This window comes from Suricata suricatta, chromosome 10, assembly GCF_006229205.1.
Source record: "Suricata suricatta isolate VVHF042 chromosome 10, meerkat_22Aug2017_6uvM2_HiC, whole genome shotgun sequence".
Taxonomy (NCBI): Eukaryota; Metazoa; Chordata; class Mammalia; order Carnivora; family Herpestidae; genus Suricata; species Suricata suricatta.
The window spans coordinates 5,846,499-5,872,525 of record NC_043709.1 but is presented as its reverse complement, the minus strand read 5'-3'; the positions used below and the strand labels follow the sequence as shown (position 1 = coordinate 5,872,525).

General features: G+C 57.7%; 1 protein-coding gene across 1 annotated transcript; it reads right to left on the bottom strand.

Moving 5' to 3' along the window:
* Positions 1-24,330, bottom strand: LOC115304041 (NADH-cytochrome b5 reductase 3). The gene is made up of 9 exons (XM_029954061.1): positions 24,266-24,330; positions 18,208-18,339; positions 15,577-15,649; positions 15,084-15,190; positions 12,848-12,977; positions 12,312-12,395; positions 12,012-12,097; positions 7,395-7,494; positions 1-1,173 (listed from the first exon to the last, which is right to left on the bottom strand). The coding sequence occupies exons 2-9, from the start codon at positions 18,289-18,291 to the stop codon at positions 1,001-1,003; spliced, it is 837 nt and encodes a 278-aa protein (XP_029809921.1). The 5' UTR covers positions 18,292-18,339; positions 24,266-24,330; the 3' UTR covers positions 1-1,000.
* Positions 24,331-26,027: the final 1,697 nt, after the last annotated feature.

Below are 26,027 nucleotides of genomic sequence, written 5' to 3'. Positions count from 1 at the left end.
TGCAGAGGGTTAATATCAGCAAAGGTTTATTTCAACGTTTTTTCTGCTCATAAATGATTCTGAAAAAGCCGCTATGCAAGAGGCTCACCCACCCTCGTCCGAAGGCAACACTGAGGTCTCTGAGGACGCTGCTCAGACAAACTCTCCCCTCGGCTCGGGGGCGCAGGCAGCAGGAGGGGGGTCTGGGGCAGAGGAATAAATAAACATCGCCTCAGCTCTGCCCCTCGGGGCGAGGGGCCCAGGGCCCCAAGGCGACCCTCAGACTGCAGGGCTGACAGCTTGGAGCTCCCGAAGCGGCCTGAGGGTTTAGGCACTGGGCAAAATGCCAAGGCTGGGCTTCAGGAGGGCCCGGGGCCGGTCCCCTCTACCTGCGACAGCCCCGCGACAGCCCAGCTCCCTGCTGGCTGGGCCTCCCTGGGCCCTGGGGTGGGGGCACCCTCTCAACCCCACAGCCCCTGCAGGGAGGACTTTTTGGTGTTACCTGTTATGTAGTGTCAGGTGCTGAGGCCGGGCCATGACCCAGAGCAGGTAGTGAGGGGTGGCAGGTGAGGGGCCCGAGCCAGTGGCCAGGGGTGGGAGGTCCCTGGCACCCACAGCTCTGGGCTGCTCGTACATCTGTGTTTACTTCCGGACTGCGGTCTGCTCCTGGAGGGGTGGCTGGAGCACAATGTGGGCAGCCTTGGCCTCGTAGTGTGTGGGGGGCAGGGCGGAGGCAAGGCGGGGCCGGGGCCGGGGCTGAGCACCGTGGGTTCCAACCCATGAGGGCCAGCTGGTGGCCAGAGGTGGCCCGCCTATAACAGAACCCTGCTCCCGAAGGGGTCCCTCAGGGGAACCAGCCCAGTGGGGTAAGCACCGCAGCACGGGCAGGCCGGGCTGCACCCGGGGCCGCAGCAGGGGAAGTGGCGCAAAGTGATGTTAAAGAACAAAGGCGGGGAGGGGTGGGTGTGGACGGGCACGGTGAGTGTGCAGGGTGGGCGTGCGAGCAGCCAGTGCCTGGCAATCAGAAGGCGAAGCAGCGCTCCTTGGGGTGGCCCACACGGTCCAGGTTGGGCAGGCAGGCGTACTGGATCATGGGCGGGGGGCCACACATCAGTATCAGCGGCTCCTCCTCCGGGGGCGGAAGGTGGTCCCGGATCATCTCTTCATTCACGAAGCCCTGGCTGTAGTCCCAGGCTGCAGGCGGGAGACAAGGTGGGTCCCAGTGTGGCTGCGTGACTGACCCAATGACGCTCCACCTACCCAAAACCCCTCCCCCTGACCATTAAACTCCTAGGCTGTGAATTCCCTCCTTCTTTCAACAAACACTGAAGAATGAAGAGGCTGATATGACACAAATGTTTACCCTGATCCCCTGCTCCAGAAGGCTCAGAACCAAACAGTAAACAGCTAGCAAAATGGCAGCCAGCACACAGCTATTGATAATTACTCTAAGTGTAAATGGACTAAATTCTCCAATCAAAGGTGACCAAGTGGATAAAAAACCAGACCTATCTACACCCACACAGAAACAGACGTAGATCAAAGGCACAGAATAGAAAGCCCAGAAATAAACCCATGATTATATGGTCAGTTAATCTTCAACAAAGGAGGCAAGACTATACAATGGGAGTGGTGTCAAATAAAGCCTCTTTGACAGGGCACTGAGCTGCTGTTGGTCTGAGGGGAACAAAAGAACATACAACGGGAAAAAGTCACTTCTACAAGTGGTGTTGAAAAAACTGGACCATTTTCTTACACCATTCACAAAAACTCAAAATGGGTTAAGGACCTGAGTGTGAGACCTGAAACCATAACGTTCCTAGAAGAGAGCATAGGCAGTAATTGCTCTGACATCAGCCATAGCAACATTTTTCTAGATATGTCTCCTAAGGCAAGGAAACAAAAGCAAAAATCAACTATTAGGATGACATCAAAATAAAAAGCTTCTGCACAGCCAACAAAACTGAAAGACAGCCTGCTGAATGGGAGAAGATATTTGCAAAGGACTTATCTGATAAAGGTGTAGTGTCTGAAAAACTGTATCAGTCTAAAGAACTGATACAACTCAACATCCAAAAAACAATCTAATTAAAAAATGGGCAGAAAACATGAATGTGACATTTCGCCAAAGACGACGTCCAGATGGCCAACAGACACATGGAAAGAAGCTCATTGTTGGGGAAATGCAAATCAAAGCCTCAGTGAGATACCACCTCACACCTGTCAGAATGGCTAAAATCAAAACACAAGAAACAACAGGCGTCGGTGAGGCTGGAGGAAAAGGGACCCTCGTGCACTGGTGGGAACGTAAACTGGTGCAGCTGCTGTGAAGACAGTCTGGGGGTTCCTCAAAAAAATTAAAAATAGAACTCCCCTATGATCCAGGGATCACACTACTGGGTATTTACCCAAAAATACAAATACACTAATTCAAAGGGATACGTGCACCCCGATGTTTAGAGCAGCATTCTCTACAACAGCCAGGATATTTTGGGAAGCAGCCCAAGTGTCCACTGGTAGGATGAATGGATAAAGAAGACGTGGTACATATACTCAAGGGAATATTCACCACAAGATGCAGTGAAAACTACACCAAAATTACGAGAAAACAAACAGACGAACGAGACCTATCTATATGCTGCCCACCAGAACTCACTTTAGATGTTTGGAAGGACACACAGACCAAGAGTGAAGGGACAGGAAGAGATGTCTGGGCAAACAGAAACAGAAAGAGCTGGAGCAAACAAGACACGAAGACGGGCATGACGCGATGGTGAAGAGGTCAACCCAACAAGGATGTGACATTGGTAAATACTCATGCGCCCGATATGGAAGGACCTGATTATACAAAGCAAATACTAACAGGTCGAAAGGGAGAAATAGACAGCAGTACGTTAATAGTGAGAGATTTTAATACCCTGCTACGTCAATGGCTAGGTCACCAACAGAAAATCAATAAGGAAACCTTGGCCTTAAGCGCACGTTAGACCGGATGGACTTAACAGACATTTACAGAACATTCCATCCAAAAGCACACCTCATATCTGTCAGAATGCCATCACCAGAAAGACAAGAAGCGAGTGCTGGAGAGGATGTGGAGAAAAGGGAACCCTTGTGCCCGGAGGCTAGGAGTGCCCGCCGGTGCAGCCACTGTGGAAAACAGTCCGGAGGAGCCTCAAGAAATTAGAAATAGAACTACCAGGTAAGCCAGCAATTCCACTTTTGGGTATTTATCGGAAGAAAATGAAAGCACTGGGGTGCCCTGGGGGGCTCAGTCAGTTGAGCGGCTGACTTTGGCTCGGGTCATGATCTCAGGGTTCGTGGGTTCGAGCCCCATGTCGGGTTCTGTGCCGACAACGCCGAACCTGCTTCGGATCCTCTCTCCCTCTCTTTCTGCCCCTGCCCCCCCCCCAATAAAATAAAACATTAAAAAAAAAACTAACTCGAAATGATATCTGCACCCTGTGTTCACTGTAGCATTGTTTACGACGGCCAAGATACGGAAGCAAACTAAATGTCCCCTGACGGATGAACGGATCAAGAAATTGTGCTACAAATACTATCGCAGAGCAAGAATTCGAATTCCTGTCCCTTCGGAGGTCCTTCTAGCTGGACTAAGAATCGAATTGACATGAGAGAGATTAACAGGTGAAAATCAAATTTAATAGCATTAAGTACAGGGAATCCACACAGACATGGGACTTCCGAAGGCAGCCGGGCAAGATGAGGTCTCGATGTCATTCTGGACTCAGGAGAAGGGGCAGGGGTCTGAGACGTCAGGGGGAGGGAATGCACCTCACGGCAGGGTGAGGAGAGCACGCCGGCCTGCCGCACAGAGGAGTCACTCCGATACACTACCTCTGTCAGTAACGCTCCCTCTGAGGAAGACCGCCTATTTATTTATTTTATTTATTAAGTTTATTTTTATTTATTTTGAGAGACAGAGTGAGAGAGGGAGCAGGTGAGGGACAGAGAGAAAGGAAGAGAGAGAATCCCAAGTAGGCTCCGCACTGTCACCGAGAGCCTGATGCAGGGTCTGGACTCACGAACCGGGAGACCATGACCTGAGCTGAAATCAAGACACTTAACCAACTGGGTCACCCCGGCGCCCTGGAAAGACCCCCACTTTAGATTCTTCTGTGTGGTTAAAGAGGGGACGAAAGTTTCTCTTGAGCCCAACTAGGTCTCAAGTGCCTTCAGCTCAAAATAACCCACATGCCGCAGTGGCACATTCTGGGGGGAGGGTGTCGGTGAGTCCTGAACCCCATCAATACAATGGAATGTTACTCAGCCACAAAAAGAATGACATCTTGCCATTTGTGACAACATGGGTGGACCTCAGGGGCCTTATGTGAAATGAAATGAGTCAGACAGAAAGACAAATACTGCATGAGTCACTGACATCTGGAATCTTAAAAAAAAGAAGAAGAAAGGAAAAACCCAAGAACAAAAGCCCTGAGCTCACAGATACAGAGAGCAGACAGTTGGCTCCCAGAGGCAGGGGAGGGGGCTGGGAGAAACGGGTGGAGAAGGTTTATGTTTATTTTAATTTTCTTACTTTTGGTGTAAGTTTATTTTTATTTTTTAATGTTTATTTATTTTTGAGAGAGACAGAGAGCGTGTGCGAGTGGGGGAGGGGAAGAGAGAGCCGGAGACACAGAATCCGAAGCAGGCTCCAGGCTCTGAGCTGTCAGCACACAGCCTCATGCGGGGCTCGAACCCACAAAGTGGGGAGATCACAATCTGAACTTGACTCTGACACTCAACTGACTGAGCCACCTAGGTGCCCCGGAATAAGCTTATTTTTAAAACCAGGCGCGGGACTAAGCTGTGTTTGCTAGTATGTAAAATGTGCAGATGTAGAAAGACACCTCAAATTTACAAGGGGTTTGTTTAAATGATGCGTTTTTCTTTGCTCGGGCACTGCAGGTGGCTTCGTGGGGAGACCAGGTGAGCTGCACTTGCAGGGAGCTAGCCCCGCGCCCCGTTCCTTCACTCAGGCCCCACAACAGCCTGGCCCGCCTGTCACACCACCTTCTTTCTCGGCACCTCAAGTTTTCAGCTTCTACCTAACGGTGTAGCAATGCCGCAACCCCTCTGGAGCCGTGGGTCAGGGTGCTAATAAGTATGAAGTGCTAGGAGGCCCGGCCCAGCCCTCCCTTGGCGGGTAACTGGTGACCCCTACAAGAGACCCCACTTTGGCGTTGGCAGCGCCGTGTGCCACCACCAGGGGGCAGCGCTCCCCCCTGCCCTTGCAGGGATGCAACCAGAAGGGAGTAAACCTCTCATTTCCTGGCCTAGGAGTGAGGCAGGGATACAAGCCTAATGTCCCTCTTTAAGAAAAAGAGCAACTCCCAGAAGCAGTGCTCCGGCCAGAGCTCCCTGCCCGACTCCACGGTTCGCCCGTGAACAGCGCGGGCCACTTAACGTGCGCGGTTTTCCCCGGCTAGTACAGCACAGCACTGGAAATCTATTTCCCTTCTGCTTTCTTTTTTTTTTTTTTAATTTTTTTGGTGTTTATTTATTATTGAGATGGAGAGAAACAGAGCACGAGTGGCGGGGGCGGCGGGGGGGAGAGAGAGAGGGAGACCCAGAATCCGAAGACAGGCTCCAGGCTCAGAGCTGCCAGCACAGAGCCCGACGCGGGGCTGGAACCCACACACCGTGAGATCATGACCTGAGCCGAAGTTGGATGCTTAACTGACTGAGCCCCCCAGGCGCCCCTTTCCTTATGTTTCCTTAATACCAAATGCAACACACAAAATATGTCTTCATCAGCTGTGCCATCGATAAGGCCTCGGGTCAACAGTAGGCTATGTTAGCAGTTAAGTTCTAGTGGAGTCAAAAGTTATGTGCTGGGGCATCTGGGGGGCTCGGTCCGTAAAGTGTCTGACTTTGACTCAGGTCATGATCTCACGGTTCGTGAGTTCGAGCCCCACGTCAGGCTCTGTGCTAACAGCTCAGAGCCTGTTTCGGATTCTGTGTGTCCCTCTCTCTCTGCCCCTCCCCTGCTCGCTCACACTCTGTCTCTGTCTCTCTCTCTCAAAAATAATAAAAGAAACAAAGTTATATGCGGATTTTTGACTGCACAGTCAGCACCCCGAATCCTGCTGTTGCCCAAGGGTTAACTGTACTTTGGTCTCACTCCCCACCTGCTCCTCTGGAGGCCGTAACTTGCTAACACACCTGCTGTGTGTTCATCTTCCCTGAGAACATCGGCTCACAGGGCTGAGCTGGCTTCTAGAACAGAGTGGAGGCTCGGCCAGGAGCCTGGCTGGGCTGGTCCCGGACAGGCGGCCAGCAAGAGGCCTCCGGGCGCTGCCATCGGGCCACAATCCACCTACGCCCCAGCCCAGGTCTCGGCCAGGAGGCCCGGGACCTGATCTGTCAACCCCGAAGGGTGGCTCCTCCCTCAGGGGTGGGCCCAGAGGCCCCCCGCTCATGAGATGGGTGCCTGCCCCTAGTGCCCACCTGCCCACTCCTGGGGGCGGGGGGCGCCCAGCGAGGGCGGGGTGCAGGACATGAATGACCTCACACGCCAGTGCCCATAAGGACGCTTTGAAAATGTCCACTTCCCACCACTTAGAAGTTTCCCGTGAAAATGTGGGCCCTGCTTCTCTTGAAAAGCGGGGCCTCTGGAGGGAGTGGACGTTCCACATGCGCCGCCACCTCCCTGCAGCCAAGCGTCATCAGGGCCACCGACCAAGAAGCCCGACCTGCTGCTTTTCTCATGGCAAAGAAGCGACTCGGGTACTTCCTGTACCCACATCTCTACCTAAAGCTGGAGAATGCGGTGGAATTTAACTCCCAGAGGGCAACCTCATTTCCGGTTTTGCAGGCGGCCCTCATCCACTGTCCCCTCATGGCCTTGGCAAACAGCTCACCTGGACAGTAGGGTGAGGGTAGGGGTAGGCGGGCCAGCCCAGCCCCCAGCACTGCTGCCCAGGGAGCAAATGGGTGTAATGTGCCTCACGGGGTACAAACTGCAAAGTGACCCTGAAGACCTGCCCCAGAGCAAGCCCCCCCACCAAGGGGAGAAAGGCCAACTCTCTTTGTCCAGTGGGGGACGGGGAAGGCTTTGGGCTCTGGAGGAGGATGGGAGTTCAAGCCCCGGCTCTGGGGTTTCCTAGCTGTGTGACGTAGGACCTTTACCATCCCCTCTCTGATCCCGCCTTCCCCATTTGTGAGAGGGCATCACACCTCCTCCTCGCACACAGCCACCCTGAGCACCCCTGGGGATGAAGGGTGCAGAAGGCTCAGCCCCGGGAAGGGCCCAGCGCCCCCCCACACCCCGGGAAGGGCCCAGCGACCCCCTCCCCCTCCCTGGAAGGGCCCAGCACCCCCTCCCCCTTCCTGGAAGGGCCCAGTGCCCCCTCCCCACCCCCAGCCCGGCGCGCTCGGCGCCCCCCTCTCACCTTCGGGGGCTCTGTCCACCGTGTACCAGAGCTTGAAGCGAGCAGAATGTTCGTTCCTCAGTTCCTCCAGCTCGGGCCGCAGCAGGATGTCCTTCTCGGTCTGTGGGGGACAGGGCCCAGCGGTCAATGGGGACGGCCTGTCATCCCACCTGCCCGCCAGGACAGGGGAGAGGCCTGGCGGAGCTGAGCCAGACTCCCGGAAACTGCCGCGCCCCTTATCCCCGAGGAGCGGATCTAAGCTGCAGACAAGACATGCTCATTCGTGACAAACGGCATCTGTGGAAGGCGGGTTTCACTGTGGGAGACACGTGTCCCCGACATGAGCGGCAGCGGGGAATGCGAGCAAATGAAGGCGGGCACGCACAGCCTCAGTGCAGGGAGACCGGAGGGGCCGGGCCACTGCTGCATCGTGACTGTCCACTTAAAAGGGCGCCACCCTCACCCCCCGGACAAGTCTGTGTTCTGGCGTCTCGGGCCGGGAGGTGGAGCCCCTGCTCCCCAAGTTGCACCTGCTCCTGCCGGAGCCTCGCCCGCGCTGACCCCCCTGCTTGGCTTGTAGCTCCCGCTCTCTGCTCCCACTGGCTTCATCCGGCTGGCCCCATGTGCTCGTCCTTCAGCCTGGTACACCTCCTCCAGGAAGCCTTCCCGGACTCCCCAGGCGCATCAGCGTACTCCTCACACGGCCCCCACGACCACAGGCCTTTGCCTCATGCGCCCCTAGATCCCTTGAAGATAGAAAGGGCTCCTCCAACCAGTGGGCAGCATGACTGGCATCGTGGGACTGTTACTAAACTCGGAGCCACAGAGCTCTGCCAACCAGAAGGGGCCCCCAGGGAGGCAGACAGCGAGAGACGTGGAGGTGCACTTTCTCTGCCCCCGCATGACCCACGGCACCTGGACATGCTCAGCGAAAGGGACTGCTGGGGGCGCTGAGTGGCATCGAGAAGCAGGAAAGGACAGATGATCGGAAGGCTCAGCGATGAACACGCCCGGAGTCCCCGCCGCGGGAGGCGTCTCGCTGCAGGAGGGACTGGCCTGGCCGGTCTTGTTCTCCTAAGGAGCCCGCAGGCCTGACTCCTCAGGGTTCCCCTCTGGGAAATGGGCTCCAGGCAGGAGCCTGAGTGTCCCAGCGAGGAGGGTGTCGATGGTTTCTCTCATTTCAAAGGGGGGCAGAGGGCCCTGCCTGCCCTGATCGAGCGAGAACAGGCCAGGCCTCAGGCTGGACAAGCTCTGTGTAAAATACTGCAGGAAACGCGGGAGAGAAAAGTCACCTGACAGTCTTATCAGATCAGTCCATTGCCTGACAGAGACAGAATTTTTCGTGTATCTTTTAGACTTTTTCTTTTTCTTTTCATGTTTATTTGTTCATTTTAAGAGAGAAAGAGTGATCACGTGCATGTGAGAGTGCAGGGGAGGGGCAGAGAGGAGCAGAGAATCCCAAGCAGGCCCCACACTATCAGCTCTGAGCCTGACGAGGGGCTCGATCCCACAAACCAGGAGATCATGAACCGAGCTGAAATCAAGAGGCAGACACTTAACTGACTGAGCCCCCCAGGCGCTCCTAGACTCTGTTTTCTAATAACTACTTTCTTTCTAACAAATATGGGACCAGGGCATGCATGCCACCTTACCACCTGCTCTTTTTTTTTTTTTAATGTTTATTTTTGAGAGAGAGAGGGAGATGTAGAATCTGAAACTGGCTTCAGGCTCTGAGCTGTCAGCACAGAGCCTAATGCGGGGCTCAAACTCAGGAATATGGAGATCACGACCTAGGCCAAAGTCGGACGCTGCACCACCTGAGCCCCCCAGGCGCCCTCCACCTGCTCTCCTACAGAAAGAACACAGCACAGACCCTCCACATGTCACCAGCCTCCGAGCCCAATGCTTCCTGCACCAGCTGCCCAGCTTGCGCTGGACAAAGGGACTGTCCTCTGCTGAAGGACATTTCCATTGCTTTGCACACCCTCCTTCAGAAACAACACCTCCCTGACCATCTGCACTGCCCTAGCAATTTCTTTTTAAAAAGAATTTTTTAAATGTTTTTTATTTATTTTTGAGAGACAGAGAGAGACGGCACGAGCAGGGGAGGGTCAGAGAGAGAGGGAGACACAGAATCCAAAGCAGGCTCCAGGCTCTGAGCTAGCTGTCAGCACAGAGCCCGACGCGGGGCTCGAACCCACGAACCCTGAGATCATGACCTGAGCTGAAGTCGAAGCTCAACCGACTGAGCCACCCAGGCGCCCTTGCCCTAGCAATTTCTTAGACGAATCGGAGAAAGTGGAGTTTGGGGTAGAAAATTCCACGAGGGAAAGGCATTTGATACACGCAGCCCCTATTCCCTAGGTGGCCTTCGGTGACTCTCACACCAGCGGCGCCCGAGCCTGCCTGTGCTCCTACACCTCTGCCAGCACCAAGTAGTGAGCACTTCACACCTCTGCCAATCAGAGGGATGGAAAGTCAATCCCGCGTTTGTTTATTTCTACGTGATCTCTGCACCCAATGCGGGCTTGAACCTATGGCCCTGAGATCGAGTCGCATGCTCTTCCAGCTGAGCCGGCCAAGTGCCTGCATTTATTATTATTTTAAAAAGAGATGTTTGTCACTGGCTCCAGTTGTATCTCGTTAGTTTGAAAATACTCTTTCTACAGTAGTGATCCAGCTGTTCATCTGACTTACAGGGATTTTTTATTTTTTTTAAGCAGATGGGCTCTCCTTTGGCGTCTCACACTGTCCATCTCCATCCGTTCATTCAATACTCATAAAAAGGCCCACCTAGGGCCTCTAGAGCGTCACTTTTCTACAAGTACGTTTTTAACCTACATCTCACTTTACTGTAAAGTTAAAGTAGCGATCTGCTCAGCACGTCCAGTCATGGCGGCTAGCCCACGCTCCTTTCCGTCACTCCCCTCGGGTCTCAGACGCCACCTGCCCCAGCTGCAAAGTCTCGCATGGCCTCGGGCCTGCCCCTCCGCCAGTGCTGTTCTACAGAACTTTCTGCAACGATGGGGATGGGAATGTTCCAGATCTATGTTACCCAGTACAGTAACCACGTGCCACGTGTGGCTTACAGAAGCCACGAAATGCGGCCACTGAGACTGGGAAAGGGAGTTTTACATTTTAGTTAATCTTCATGGACTTAAATGTAAATAGCCATGTGTTCTAGCGTGTTCCAGCACAGTCTAGGTTTTCCATCAGGTCACCCGGAAATGCACAAGCCCAGTAAGCCCAGCTCTCACGTGTGGCTTTGGCGCCACTGTTTCCCTCACTGATGCATTAGCGGCACCGTCAATTCTTCCTCGTTATTCTCTCTTCTCGGAACCTTCCTGGGGGAGCGGGGACACCCTGTCTTCACCTAACGCTAGCACTTCATTTGCATGTTTCTCTCTGCTTCCATCATGGTGCACGCCGGACCCCCACAGGCCACGACCTGCCACATGGCCCCGGCCGAACGCAAAGCCAGCCAAGGAATCCAGCTGCTTCCGTTAAGCCAGACTTCCCAGAGGTTTGCAAAAATCTAAACCAAGGCAGGATTTTCTAAAATAGAGGTGCTTTCTGTCAACTGGGCTCTGGCTCAGGTTCTGGCCGCACTCCTTGCTGTGACGCTGGGGTCACACCCCTGGCCGTGACGGTGGCAGGTCAAGCACCTCTCTGGGTCTCTGAGCTCAGAGCTCTACAGTGGAGATCATTCCACCGCCCAGGCCACGGGGTCACAGGCAGGAGGATGTCCTGCTCAGGTGCTAGAGGACCGACGGCCTCCAGAGACTAAGCTAGCAGTGCTAAGCGGAAGCAGATGTGCTCTCCCCCACCGCACCCCACCCCCAGCACCTTGGAGCGACGGACTCTTCCCGCCCGCCCCTGGGCCTCACCGAAGCCCCTCAGTGGGCCTCAGAGCCGTGTCCTGCAGCTGTGCCAGCCCAAGGACTCGGGCAAGCTGACCTGAACCACATCCGAGAGGCACAGGAGGCGGGCCTGGCCCCCCGCACTGCTGGGGGGATGGGCGTCTCACCTTGGCTTTGCCTCAAAGGGGTGTCATTCTGCAAATTCCACACATTCAGTCATAAGACACTGAATCTAGAAAGACGCTTGGGATGACCTTGCTTCATTAGCTCATTCCACAGTGAGGGCGCAGATCCCAGAGAGGGCAAGTGGCTTGCCCAAGGCCACACAGCAGGCCAGGGCAGAAAGGCAGCAGGCATGCGGATGGGGACACGCACTCAGGAGCCAGAGAGAGCAGGTGCAAACCCTGCCCCACACCCCCAGCTCAGGGACAGCATCACACATGCTCTCGGCCCCTCTGGCCCCAGGCCAGCGTTCTTCCCCTTTCCTTCTGGGCGCCTCACTGTTCGGGGAGTGAGCTCTGAGACTCAGAGGAAGCAGCCAGGGAGCGGACCCCAGGGTGGGGGTGCTCCAGGAGCATCACCGCCCACCCCACCCCCTAAGTAGCCCCACTCAGCTCAGACCCCGGGCTCTGGACTGAAAAGCCCAGCCCCCACTGACTATCTCAAAGGCTACTGGAGCACAGGACACTCAGAGGACCCTCCCGTTTCAGCCACAGAGCTGTGCACACCCCCTGACATGTGCCCATGGGGCCCGCGTATCACAGGAACGCCCACTGACCTGGTTGGCAAAGAGCAGGTGGCACACGGTGTGGTCATCTGGGTCTTTCATGATGGCACGGATCACCTGGAGCATTGGGGTGATGCCTGCAAAATAGCAGCCCCACCACGCTGATGAGCGCCTGCTGTATACGGTGGCACAGGCCCAGCACCAGGCAGGCACGGGGTCGGGGGGGTGGGGGGTGGGAGGGGCCTGGGCTCCTGGCCTTGGGAAGCTCACAACTGCTCTGGTCCATGCCCTGACCCTGACCCGTGACATCTGCCGGCTGGGGACTCAGTCAAGGGCTCTGGGTCCACATACCCGTTCCTCCTGCGATCATGCCGACGGACTTCACCGTCCTGATGACGGGGTTGGATTTCTTGTCTGGGCGGATGGCAAACTTTCCTGCGGAGAGGGAGGGAAAGGGGATGGGGGACCCCAACTCTCCAACGCGCCGTGACTGGGGCTGGACGGGCTGGAGAACTGGCCCTGCTTTGGGGGCCTGAGTGCGGGCGGCCACTGGGCAGCCCCAGCCAGCTGGGGGCTGGGGGAGGATGGGAAGGTGGCAATATGGGCCCAGAGAAGCGAGGGACTCCCACGGCAGATGGGGTGGGGGGCAATGGCGAGGCTGGGGAGCCGGGCGAGCTCCGGCTGGGAGCTTTCGCTTAATTTTAGCCAAATAAAGCTGGTCTGCAGCCCCTGTGCTGGCCGATCTCCCTCCTCTGTGGCCGAGTAAACTGAGGCCCCAGAGAGGAGCTGGCCTGCCTAACAAGAGTCAACCCCCCAGACATTCACGGGGCCCCGAGCCCAGCATTCACGGTGCCCGCAGGGCCCCAGGGGATTTCAGTGCCACTCACCTTTGCCCTGGTAGACCAGCAGCCCGTTGGGGCCCCGGAACTCAATGGTGTCTCCGATCTTCATGCTTTCCAGGTACTGGGACATCTTCCCCCCAGCGGGAAACTTGGGGTGCGTGTCTTTGAAGTAAACCTGCAAGACACACCCAGGGTCCTTGGGCCCGCTCCCAGGGCCGGCGGGGAGGCTCCGGGCGCAGAACCTCTTCTGGGTTTCTCCCGCCGCCCGTGGGTGGCTTTCTCAGGTCATCGTGCCCCGGCCGGCCGTCTGCATGCCAGCCCACCCCCAACACCCCAACACAGAGCCTCAGCCTGCTACACAAGGCGACCGACCCGACCCGAGGGCCTGCCGTATTAACGGTCACCCAGAACTGACTCCCCGCCCCCTCCCACGGGAGATTCCCACGCTGTCAGCAGAGAAAACCCCGGGTGAGGTGGGGAGGGCGGAGGCGGGTCAGTCTCACCCCCCCCCCCCCCCGACCCCGTGCATCCTCATTCTTTCCATTTCGTGCAGTCATAGAAACAGCATTCCTGGAACAACTCCCCTCCCCGTGCCCTTTGGGGCTTCCCCTTGGGAAGAAGGGACGTGCTACGGGGAGACCAAGGGTGGGCAGCCCGTCCTGCCCAGGGCTGAGGGTGCTGGACCTTGAGGGGCAGGCAGGAGTGAAGGGCAGGGAGGGGGTGCCTGGGCCTCTGGGGAGAAAGAAGAGCTCATCCTGGGTAGAGTGCAGGGGAGGGGTCAGCGTGGGGAGGGTGCAGGGACGGGGAGAGGCATGTGGGCCAGGACTCTGGCCTTTGTTCAGGGCCAAGCGGGAGCAGGGAGCAAGGTCTCTGCACCAGGAGGGTCTGGCCTTCCTGAGTCTCCGGTCCTTTACTTGGATTCACCCCCCCCCACCCGACCCCCGACCCCTTCTTCACATCCGGCTACAGTGATTCCAACAAGAACAAAGGTTCGAACCAGACCACCTTCCCTTTCCTTCTGGACAAAGCCCCAAACCTTACCGAGCCCCTAAGGCCCTGCCTGCCCCTCCCACTTCCCCTTCTTGTCCTCTGAACCGCCCCCCCCCTCCCCCCGCTTTTGGCTGCATCAGTCTAAAAGCCTCCTTCTGACCTCAGGGCCTTTGCACTGGGAAGGTCCTTTTCCTTCCTCTCTGCCTGGGAAATGTGTCTTCGGCCCCTACCTCTCGCCCCTCCATTGCCTGTTCAGGGGAGCAGCTCCCATCACCCCACCCGCCTCAGCCCTGGTGCCGTTTCAGGGGCTCGGTTTCCTGTGTTCCTCCCCTGGAGCAAGGGCGTCCGCTCTCCAGGCAAAGACAGGCTCCTGAGGCCGGTCTGGCACCCGGCACAATCGGAACGATGCCAAGCTAAGGAGGGACCCAGGCCACAGCCTGGACCCACAGGCCCAGCTCCCTGCCTGCCCTCACAGACCCGGGGCCTCAGCTGTGGCCAGGACGGGGCCCCTGCCTGTCCCTCCACCACGAAGGGCCTAGTGAGGGGCCCAGGCAACAGAGGGGGATGGTGCGCCTGGTCCACGGGAACTCGGAGCCAGGGCGGCCAAGGAAGTCCGGGCCCCTGCGGGGAGGGTCTCCAACAGCCTGCACCCACCAGCCTGGGCTGGTTCACATTAGTTGGATGTGTAATCCAAGAACACGGATCATTCTGGAACGCTTGTGCTTCGAGTTTTCATAGAAGTGTCCTGCACCGTGGTCGGCTCTGTCCACTCAATGTGCTGATTTTTAAGACCCGTGTCGGGTGTTCTTCGCCTCTCTGACTCTTAACGGCTGCGTCTCCACAGAGTGCGCTCACCCCTGTCCCGTAGTGGACCCCAGTTCTCCACACAACAGCCCTGAGCTCCTCGCACTGCTCCAAGGGGGCCCGAGGGTGGTTTCCACAGGGAAGCGTGCTCAGGAAAGGACCCGCTGGTCACAGAGGCCGTGTGGCCCAGTGCGGTGAAGCGAGCGCCCTGGGCCACCCCCAGGCTCCCGGGCCCCAGGCTTTGCCCGTCCCGGAGCAGGCAAGTGAGCCCTGCACGCGCTGGTGGACCTGCAGACGCTCTGTCCCGGGCTGGAGACGCTCGTCCTGAGCCCCAGCGCCCACCCTCTGCCAAGGCCCCCACATTCGGCCTTTGCTGGGAAACCACAGTCTGGTCATTCAGAAACCAGACGCGGGGGGAGGGGAGGCACTGGGCCTTCAGAGACCGGGTCACCCCTGCCCCCACGCAGTCACAGCCCCGAGACCTCACCTTGATGACCAGGTCCACAAAGCCCTTGTCGTCATCGCTGGACACAGGCGTGTAGGGCCGGATGACCAGGTTTCCATCGATCCGAGCTGAGAGGTAGATGTGCTGGCCTGCAGGACGAGGGGGCGGTGACTCTGGGAGTTCTGGGGGGGCCACCAACCATCTCTGCAGGGCCTGCTGCGTCTAGTCAACTCACTGTCCTTCGCCCCACCCCGCCCGCAAAGGCCGGACTGGCCTCGGCTCCACGGCCCCCTTCCTGCCCACACACGGACTCCCGTCAGGTCCCAGCTTCCTGCGGCCACTCCTTTGCTCCTGCTGGGGGCACTGCAGGGACAGCAGGACCTTCCCCTCTCAGGCTGAGGCGCATCCCTGAAGCCCAGCATGGCTGTTACCCTCTCCTGGATGCCTTCCCTGCCTTCCCTAGTTCAAGTGCAAAGCCCCCACCTCTCTGACCTAGCACCTGGCTCTGCCTGGCCTGGGTCAGGGCTGCACTCACCGACGGGGAGGCCCAGGATGTGCTGGGGCGACGGCAGGGCGAAGCGGAACCGCCGGGTGTCATGGTTGATGACCTGCAGAGAGGCCCGAGCTGTCACGCGGCACCCAGGGCGGGGGGGCCCCGACCTCCGAACTCAGTCCAGTGTGACTGAGAAGCTACGCCGATGCATGTGGGCACACAAGCTACACACGTGTGTGCAAGCACTGGGTGTGCCTCTGCTTTCCCGGCCCAGAGAAGGGCAGGGGCCACCCAGGGCCACGCAGCAAGGTGATCAGGGTCAGGGATGAGCTTGGGATCCCAAAGGAGGGCTGCCAGATGGCCCAGAAAATTCCAGGGGCAAGAGGGAGGATCCAACCCTGCCATCAGCGTGGACAGTGTCCTGGGGTAGCAGGAAGAGCCCGGGCCCTGGGCTGGCAGACTAGGGGCAGGGCCGAGACGAGGCCCCCATGGGGTCTCCCCTGCACCCGGTGCCGCCAGGAGTGCGGGTGTGGAGGGGCGTTTGGAAGGCGCGTGGTGTCTGGCACACGTTCACGCCCACAGGAGACACGGCGATGTGGCAACGTGCGTTCACAGACACGGTGTCACCGCCTGGGACACCAGACCCATCACTCTGGGTGTCCCCGAAGTGTGCACGCAGAGCCAGGGGGTCTGACCCCAGGAAGCTGGAGCCCAGCCACCTCTCAGATACCGGGCTTGGTGGCCGGGGGTCCCTCAGCCCCAGCAGCCCAGGCCTGAAGCTGCGGCCCCCAGAAACCTTGCAAACTGAGCCCCGCGCCTCCTGGGAACGGATTCCAGGATTATCAGCTGGTCCTGGGGCTCAAGGTCAGAAACCCACATGCCAGGCAGTTTTCGGAAGAAGAGAAACGAGGGGAAAACCCTGATAATTCCTGTGCCGGATACCACTAGCGAGACCCAGCGCGAGTCAGGTGGCCAACGTCCGTGCAGAGCTCGGCTCGGGGCCGGCGTCGGGGAGGCTGCCGGCCAGGAGGAGCCGCGTGGCAGACCCCCAGAGCTCCGGGGGCGCCTTGCAGGTCAGCGGGTCCGGCAGGGCGGGTGGGGCCTCCCTAGGCCCGTGGGGGAGCCTAGCAAAAGTATCCCAAAGTCGACCCACCTGCTGACCCCAAAAGCCCCCACTACGCGAAAATGCGCGAGGGGGCAGATTTGCCTGCTGGGACATTTGCCACAGGCTCAGTCAAAGGGAGCTGTGGGGTCCACTGTGTGACGTCCCTACGAGGAAATACCAGTCATCAAAAATAACGGACTGGGGGGGTGCCTGGGTGGCTCAGCCGGTTGAGTGTCGGCTTCGGCTCAGATCATGATCTCACAGTTCGTGAGTTCGAGCCCCACATCTCTCTGCTCTCAGCACAGAGCCCAGTTTGGATCCTCTCTGCCTCTACCCTCCTCATGTGCTTTCTCTCTCTCTCAAATATTATTAATAAAAACTTTTTTAATCAGGCTATTAAAAAAGAGAAAGTAAATGCATATACACCTAAAGCCCCACACATTACATATATGAATGTGACACCCAGAAGGCGGCTCCCAGGGGACCCTGTGCCACAGGGGCGGCGTGGGGGCGATGAGAAGAACGGGGCGTTCATACTTTATGAGCAGAACTTTGACAGCGAACACATAGGAATCACACATTACTTCTGGAATTAAAATGGTTACAATGTATATATAAAACATATTGAAAGCGTAAGTCAACGTATTGACTTTTCTATGAACTCCTGGCATGAAAACGGCTCAGGAAGCCCCAGTTCTGTGCCTCGGGGACTCGAGACTGGTGTGGAGCTGGGGTGGAGCAGGGCCCAGGGTTCAGGGCCGTGCAGGTGACTTTCTCTGCTCCATGACTCAGTTTTCCCCGTCACACCCCTTCCGAGGCAGCTGCGATGGCCAGAAATAGCTCAAGGGAGGGGCTCTGATCGGGAGAGAAAGGAGAAAAGCAGCTGCTATCAGGAGGCAGGGCAAGGGGAGGACAGGATGGTTTTAGATCACGAAACAGAAAAGCGAGAAGCAGGGGTGGGGGTGGGGGGGAGCGAGCTTCCAGAGGGGCAGACGGAGCCACAGAGAGAGATCATGCGATCACGCAGGCGGTCTGCACAGACGCAAAATATCTGGGTCCAAGGAGCACCAGGCCCTGAGGCGATGGCCGTGGGGGCGAGGGGGAGTCATGAGCTTTAAGGAAGGGGGGCCCCGGGATGGGAAGCATGGAGGACCAAGGGGGGCCCAGGCCTGAGTCCTGGTTCCTCCCCTCACTCACAGTGTGACCTCTGATACTCCCCACTCCTCTTTCGCCCTCTGTTTTCCGATCTGTTCAATGGGTGCTTAGACCCAAAAGTCCTGAGGGGTCCCTCTTGCTCTGACCTTCTGTGGGATGGAGAGTGGGGTTCAGAGAACAGGCTCTGTGGTCAGAGACGTAGGTTCAAATCCCTTTGCTTCTCACTAGTAGCCTTAGAAGGGGACATCACTTCCATTTTCCCATCTGTGAGATGGGCAGATCACAGGACCTACTTCAGGGTGGGGGGTGCCCTGAGCACAAGGCAGGTGCCAACAAACGCTGTGATGCAGGCAGGAAGAGAGAGGAGCCTCTGGGGGCCCACGCCCTGCGCCCCCCGGGTGCCCGGTGCTCACCTCCTTGTCGACGAGCCGCAGCGGGTACTTGATGTCCGGGCTCTCAAGAGTGATGGCCGGGGCGGAGCGGTGGAACAGCTTCATGAGCAGGCTGTGGAGGAACCAGACTGGGGAGAGGACCACGTGGCCCAACTGAAATGACAGGGACAGAGCCACGAGGTCAGCGCGGGCCCGGGGAGGGGCCTGCCGCCTGCCTTTCCCACAAACACACCGGCTGTGTCACACCTCCAGGCCTCTCTCTGCTCCCCACCATCCTCATCCAGGGCACCCCATCATCTGCTTTGGTGCCGGCTGGGAGAAGTTACAAAAAGAAGACCCAAGAGACCTCTCAGTGCACTCCGAAGTCACCGGAAAAGCTCCATTTCCCAGATGAACCAGGACAAAGAAAGCTACATAGCTGGGCATGTATCCCTTTTCACTTTGGCTGCTAGGAAGCTCAGGGTAAAGTTCACAAGTAACTATGCCGAACCTTGAGCACTGTGTATCTGTGCTCCCTCCCTCGTCCCCTTCCTTTAGTCAGTGTCCCTGGTCCTATTCAGTGATGTCAGGGGCTAGCTCTATTTAGACAGACAAGCCCCTGAGCCCTGGGGTTCTGCCTGCAGGTGTGAGGGACAGCTGAGGCACTGAACTGGGCTCTGGGTAGCTCTGCTCCTTGTTGGCTGTGTGATCCGAGGTAAGTCCCTTCCCCTCTCTGAACTAGCTGGACCAGGTGATCTGCAGGGTCCGCTGCAGCTCTGAGAGTCTACTGCTCGGCGCCATGCCGAGTCCCACACAGGTGTTAACCTCACGACGACCCTCAGAGGGTTGCAGATGAGCAAACAGCCCAGAGAGGTGAAGCCACTTGCCCACAGTCACACAGCTGGCGGGTGGGGAGCTGCACCTGAGTCCACCCGCTTCCTCGATCATGCTCTTAAACGACTGGCCCAGGCTTGCCCTCCTGCGTGACCTGAGGGGCTCCTCCTTGCCAACCCCTCGGACCCCACATCTCAACCTCACAAGGACCTGAACAGGCAGCTGAGACTTTTTTTAACAGTTTTTTTTGAAAGAGAGGGACAGAGCACGAGCGGGGGAGGGGCAGAGAGAGAAGGAGACACAGAACCGGAAGCAGGCTCCAGGCTCCGAGCTGTCAGCACAGAGCCCGACGCGGGGCTCGAACCCACAAACTGCGAGATCATGACCTGATCTAAGTTGGACACTTAACCAGCTGAGCCACTCAGGCGCCCCAGTGAGATTTTAAAAAAACAGACAAAGCTCACTGCTTAGGTTTATTTGGAGAGAACCACCTTGCAAAGCAAGACGCCTGGGCACGTGTACTTTCTCGCTGGTTTTGTCCCTGGGCAAATCTCTTAGCCTCTCTGAGCTGCTTCCCCATCTGTGAAATGGGATCATTGCATCTGTCTGCAGCCACTAGGAAACAGTGAGGGCCATTCTCCAGGTCACTGGCCAGGACTCCTCAGAAATGTCAATGGCACAAAAAAACAAAGAAAGGTCGGAAAACTGGTCCAGATTAAAGGAAGCTCCGGCGGGTTGAATGGTGGCCCCAAAATAAACCCACCCAGGTCCTGGGGATGTGACCTGACTTGGAAAAAGGGTCTCGACTAAGGGTCTTGAGATCAGATCATCTTGGACTACCTTGGGGGGTCCTACACCCGCGACAAGTGTCACCAAAAGTCACCAAAGCAGGAAGAGACAAGAAGGACCCTCCCTAGATTTTTCGAGAGAGTGTGACCTCTAATATGTTGATTTCAGACCTCTGGCTTCCAGAACTTGGAGGGAATGATTTCTTTTATGCTCATTTGTGGTGATTTTCACCCAGTCCTCAGGAATCAACACAGAGGCCAAAGAGACAGAACAATGGAAGGGGATGTATGGTTTTGGATTAAATCCTGGCCCGCAAATAAAACAGTCATAAACGTCAATACTGAGGCAACTGGCAAAATATGAATTAAGGCCCACAGATTAGAAACGAGTGTTGTATCAACGCGACTTTCCTGATTTGATCACCACCCTGTCCTTGCTCTTAGGGACACACACTGAAGTGTTCAGGACCCTGTGTCGGTGACTTACTCTCAGATAATTAAAAAATAAAATAAAATATATACACACACCTAATAAAGCAAATATAGTAAATGTTTACAGTTGGTCCCTCTGGGTAAAAAGTATACAAGAATTCTTTATACATTCTTGCAGTGTTACTATAAGTTTGAAATAATTTCAAACTAAAAACAGGGGGGGGGGGGGCGGAGCCCATACTGGTGGTTCAGGTCAGGTCATGATCTTGCGGTTCATGGGTTCGAGCCCTGCGTCGGGCTCTGTGCTGACCGCTCAGAGCCTGGAGCCTGCTTCAGATTCTGTGTCTCCCTCTCTCTCTGCCCCTCCCCCTCTCATGCTCTGTTTCTCTCTGTCTCAATACTAAACAAAAAAAGTTTTAAAAAAGTTCACACAAAACACTGCTTCTCCAGAAACGCGTCTCATAATTTGCTCAGCACCCATCACCAGTACACCTCCCTGACTTCAGTTCTTTCCGCAACTGACCATGTGTTCTTCTTATCATAATCCTGCTAGTTCTCCTTTTTGCCTTGGTTGTCAGGAAGCTCTGAGCCAAGTTCACGGCTCGCAAGGAGGCCTCTCTGCTTCCTTTGTGGGCTTCTTGAGGTCCTGTATTCTGCAGTGTAGACCTAGAAGTGACCCTTGCTCTACTCGGGGCTGGGTGAGAGGACCCTGCCCTCTCAAGGCCCACCATATGGCTCCCTGGCTTCCTAGAAGCCTTCCCAGGACTCCCCACTTTGTATCAGCCCATGGAGGGTGCTCTGGCGTAGTACCTGAGCCTCAGTGTTCTCCTCTGTAGGAGGAAGGTAAGCGCTACTCCTCTGCCCACCTCCTGGGGGAGTTGAGGTAGGAGATGAGATGGGGTGCCCAGGTCACAGCGGAAGGTGGGCGCACACCCAGGAGCTTCTCCGGACACCCTCGGTGGGGGCTCTACCACTGGGGAGATGGAATCCCCAAGTGGAGGGAGGGCAGACGCACCAAGACGCCAGGCCAGGCCAGGCCGCTGCTGTCCAGACCGGCCCAGCGGCTTCAAGTTACCCTGTTGCAGCTGCGGTTACAGGCCCTTTGTTGGGCTCGGAACAATGTGCCCCCCGGGGCCCCTGGCCTGTGACCCATGGGTCTGAAGGAACGGGCTGGCTCCCCCAGCCCAGGTTCCCCCCTCTCCGGCCCCACCCAGCACACCGCAGGGGTCTCCGGCCCCTGCCCTTGACCCAGCACCCACCAGGTCCCAGCTCCCACGCAGCTCCCATCCTGGGTCTCCTTCTAGGCCCTCATTAAAGCCCCAGCTCAGGAGGGAATCGCGGCCTCTGCGGGCCCCACCCCCCTCAAGTGCATGAGGACAGTCTCTTCCAGGGCTGGAGGGTGGAAGGAAGATGGAGAAGGCCATGCCCAGAGCAAACGCGGCTAATGTCCCCAAGCTGGCACCGCTCTCAGGGTGGGACGTGAGCTCCCTGAGATAATCCCCATGTCCCCCTCGGCTGGAGGCGCTGTGATTATCACCAAGTCACAGGTGAGGAGAGGAGGCCCAGAGAACCTTCCGATGCTGGGAGCACTGTGCTCATGAGCGATGCTGTCGACCCTGCTGTTCAGAGACGTCAAGTGACTTGTCTGTGGTCCCACAGCAAGTCAGGGGTCCTCTCTGTGTCCCAGCCACCGAGCCCAAGGCCAAATCCCACTTGCTCCACCACAGTCCAATACCCTGCCTCTCATGATGAGGCCCCAATGGACGCCCACCCCTCCTCAAACACCCACGATGGCTCCCCACTGCCTGCCGACATGCAAGGCCCCTACTCTATGGTGTCCCACAGCCCTTCCTGCCTCAGGCCTTTGCACACTCTTCTTTCTGCCCCAAATGCCCTTCCTCTTCCCTCATCCAACCAGCAAACTCCTATTCATCCTTCAGAGCCCAGCTGAAATATCAAATCTTCCCTGATTGGCCCTCCCTAGCTAATCAAGCCCCCAGCAGACTTCCAGAGCCCCTGCTTCCCTCCCTAAATGCCCTTGGAGTGAGGACAATCCTGCAGATTCTGCGATGGGTCCCGCCATGTCACCCAGAGAAGCCATATCCATGGGGACACTGATGAGGGAGAAAGTGGAGCGGAGTTACACTGGCAGGAAATCACCATCGTACGAAGCCCTGGAGACGAACTTGAACAACAGTAAGAGCCAATGGGAGTTGTGCTTGGTGCTCGCTGGAGTTTTACCCCCACCCCCAGCTCACTGCCTAGCCAAGTTTATTAACAATAAGGCTGCCTGGCCTGCAGCTCCCTGAACTGCCTGCAGAGAACCTTCCCCTGGATTCCCTCACTGACCCACAGCGGTGGGAAATAGGCCAACTGCATTCTTCAACCGATAAATGAGGAAACCAAGGCTCAGGGAGGCTCTGGGTAAAGTCTGGGCTTTGGTTCACAGTTTTCTGTCACTGATCTCGCGCCTGCCCCAAGCCCACAAACACCGGCTGTGGAAAAGATGCGTAAGTCGACAGCTCTGAAGGCCAGGCCTAGATGCCAGCCACAGCCCTAGCACAGACCTTCCTCTGAGCACTGGCCTTGCGGACCCGAGATGCCAGCCCTGCCTCAAACGGCTGGGCCGGAGCCAACGTGTGGTCACAGTCGCCACAAAACGGCAGATCCTAGATCAGAAGCCCCAGAAGGGGAGGGGGGATCTGCGGGTCTCACGGCCATTGCATCCCCAGTGCTCAGAGCAGGGACACTCAATAAATATCTGTGGATAAATTTGCGAAGGGACAGCAACAAGCCCCTCCACCCCCCTGCTTTCTATCTTGTCTGGAAGTTTCAGGAGCCAGGGCAAGAGGCCAGGTCCCTCGAGGGCGAGGCGGGGCTCCAGCTCATCCTCTCCCCCTGAAAAGCCCTCAGTCCCCCACGGAGCGAGGGCCGAGGCAGCCGGGATGCCAGCCTCCATGCTGTGAGGGACACCTCCCGGACGGCAGGACCAGAGCTGTGGCCGGAAGGGGCCGCTCCTGTGGGCCGCTGATTAGTGGCAGCAGCAGCCTCCCTTCCAGCCTCTGCTGGACCCTGCAGAGCGAGGTCCAGCGGCTCTGCTCCTACTAGGTCATGTGATCCTGAAGCCTAGGAGAGGGGAGCTGCTACTGCGCCCATTTCAGGTGAGGGCAGACCCAGCCTGAGGGCCAGGACTTGAACCCAGGCACGTGGCTGGAGTCAACGCGCTGAGTCACCGCACTGCACTGCCTCTCTGCGCCTCTCAGCCCCTACCTGGGGAGGCAGCTGTGGGCAGACCCTGGCTGGCAGTCGATCCGGCAGGCCACCAACCCCAGGGAGCACACCTACTAGGGCTCGCAAGGCATTCGGGAACGCCAGGCAGGGGGCAGCCAGTGGGGAAGACAGACACAGGCCGGGGAAAGGGAGGGATGGAAAGGTAAAGGTTTCACCTGCAGAAAACGGAGGCCTTAGCAGATTCACAAGGGGTAGGGAGGCCCTGTGCCTACGACTTGGGGGCGGAATGAACTCCACATCCCTTCCTGGCCCATGGCGCCATCCCCACCCCTGCAAGTAGCGGGCAGAGTAAACAGGAGGCAGATGGTGGAGGCTAAGGCCCCAGCCCAGCTCCTCAGCCTTGCTGCTCAGACACACACACGTACACATGTGTACACACACACACACATGCACACACGCTCACACAGTCACCACAGCCCCTTGAGGGGTCTAGGGGACAACTGCCCCCCCAGGCCTTGACCTGATTGATGCCCAGCAGGCCATACTTGTCCCACTGGGGAGCCCACCACCTGCTTCTCCTCACCTCTGCTGACACAGAAGGGCAGAGGGAGAGGGGCAGCCAGAGTCCCAGAATGTCCCCAGGGAGCCCCCAGCTCAGCAGTGGTGGGTGGCCCCGCTTCCCCCCCAGCACCCTGCCCAGCTGCCCGCCCCCTGGAACTCCCTATTGGGACCTGGCATCCCCTCTACCCAGGTGGGGCCTGAGTGCGCAGGCCTATCCCTCCCCTAGTGCCAGGGTCCCCAGGGCTGACGCCTACCTGCCTGCGGCCCACCAGCCGCACTGCTGGGATCTGAGCGTTCTCCTCCCTCTGGGTCCCCTTTTCAGGAAGTGAGAGGAAGTGGGAGGGAGGGGAGGAAGTTCAGCAGCAGGGGGGCTCCAGGCTTGTGCAGGAAGCGCACCCAGGAGGAGGGGCAGGTGGATAGCAGAGCGCTCCCTGCGGAGGAGACTCGCCCCTGCTTCCTGGTGGCTGGGGGCAGCAGGCGAGCCTGGAACTCTACCTGCAGCGGCGGCTGTCTATCAGGGCCCACAGAACATTCACCGATGTGCTGGGGGCAAGGGAGCCCTGGTCCCGGATGGCAGGCCAAACCCCCAATGCTCCCCCCAGGTGGCTGGCCAACTCAAGTGCCAGCCCCTGAGCAGGGGCCCCTGGAGTATAGGAGGAGGGGAGCAGAGCCTGCACACTCCAGATAAGGTGTCTGGTGCCTAGAGCCAGAGCCGGCCTCCTGAAGACCCAGCGGAGCCAGCACGCTAGGAAGCCTGGCTAGGGTCTGTGGCATCGGCATCGGCATCGGCATCGGACATCGGACATCGTGGGCCAAGCGGGGATCCCAGCAGGACCCACAAGAGAGGGGCAATTCCTGCCCCTCTCTTGGACAGAGGGGAACCATGGGGCTGATGAGTCTCCTGACTCCCAGATGAGGCCCTGCCCCTCACAAGAGGGTTGCAAGGGGGGCTTGGCTGTTCAGCAAAAACGTACGGAGCAGCCACGTGCTGGGGGTGCAGTGACAAATCCAACCAGTGCCAGGGAAAAGGTGAGAAGCATTGGAAAACAGCAGGGGTGGGTGGCCAAGGGTTGGGCAATGAAGGAGGAGGGTCAGGAGGTTACACTGAGTAATGCCCTCAGGTTTGCCCTGGGCAAGGCTGCTCGTAGGTCTGGATGACCCCAGAGTCCTGGGCTGGGCCACAACTGCAAGAGTAAATACCCAGGGGCCAACAGAGCCAGAGGGATGAGGCAGGCGCCCTCCAGGTCCCAGGCGCCAGGGATGGAGGTGGCTGAGGCCGCCTGCCCGTGGCTCTGGGTCTAATCCTCCCCGTGCCAGCCCTGCCACCTCTCCCCTGCCCAGCCAGCTCTGCGGATCAGAGCGGGGGGTGGGGGCGGAAGGAGGCTGCCATTGGGCTACACCCTCCACCCGGAGCACATGCCCCCCCCAGACCCCCCACTGTGTCTTCTGAGAAACCCCTGAGAGAAGGTGGGCCAGGGGGGAGGGAGGGAGGCACCTGGCAGACCCAAAAGTGACAGCGTGATGGTGGACTTTGGAGCCCCAGCCATGGAAGGTGGCCAAGTGTGAGTGGCGTTTCTTCATCTGTGAAACGGGGTTCCCGGCGAGGGCCTCACAAGTCTTTCAGGCTGGGGCGCAGCGTGGTCACGGTGCCCAGAGAAGCCACATCCCACGCACGCGCCCCTCCCACATTCACGTGCTCTCGGATACTCTCACACACGTGCACTCAGCCACACACCCACGCATACTCTCATGTACTCGCACTTCGCACCACACCCACCTTGTATACTCACACTCAGCCACACATCTGCACACAAACTCGTGTGCGTTCACGCACTCTCAGGCACACGCACACTCCACAGCACACCCGGTCGTGCCATGTTCACACTCAGCCACACACGTGCACGCACAAACTCGTGTGCACTCACACTGCACACCCCGTCACTTCATTTATTCACTCCGCCGCACACTTTGCACTCACAAACTCGCGTGCACGCACATTCTCACACTCCGGTGCAC

Bases quoted from the DNA above. Each gene is read 5' to 3' on its own strand.
- LOC115304041 (XM_029954061.1), bottom strand. From the start codon at position 18,291: ATGAAGCTGTTCCACCGCTCCGCCCCGGCCATCACTCTTGAGAGCCCG. The intron at 15,650-18,207 runs GTGAGCACCGGG...GCCTCTCTGCAG, and splicing joins TGCGGCTCGTCGACAAGGAG to GTCATCAACCATGACACCCG. The intron at 12,396-12,847 runs GTGAGTGGCACT...CCCTCTCCGCAG, and splicing joins GCTGGTCTACCAGGGCAAAG to GAAAGTTTGCCATCCGCCCA.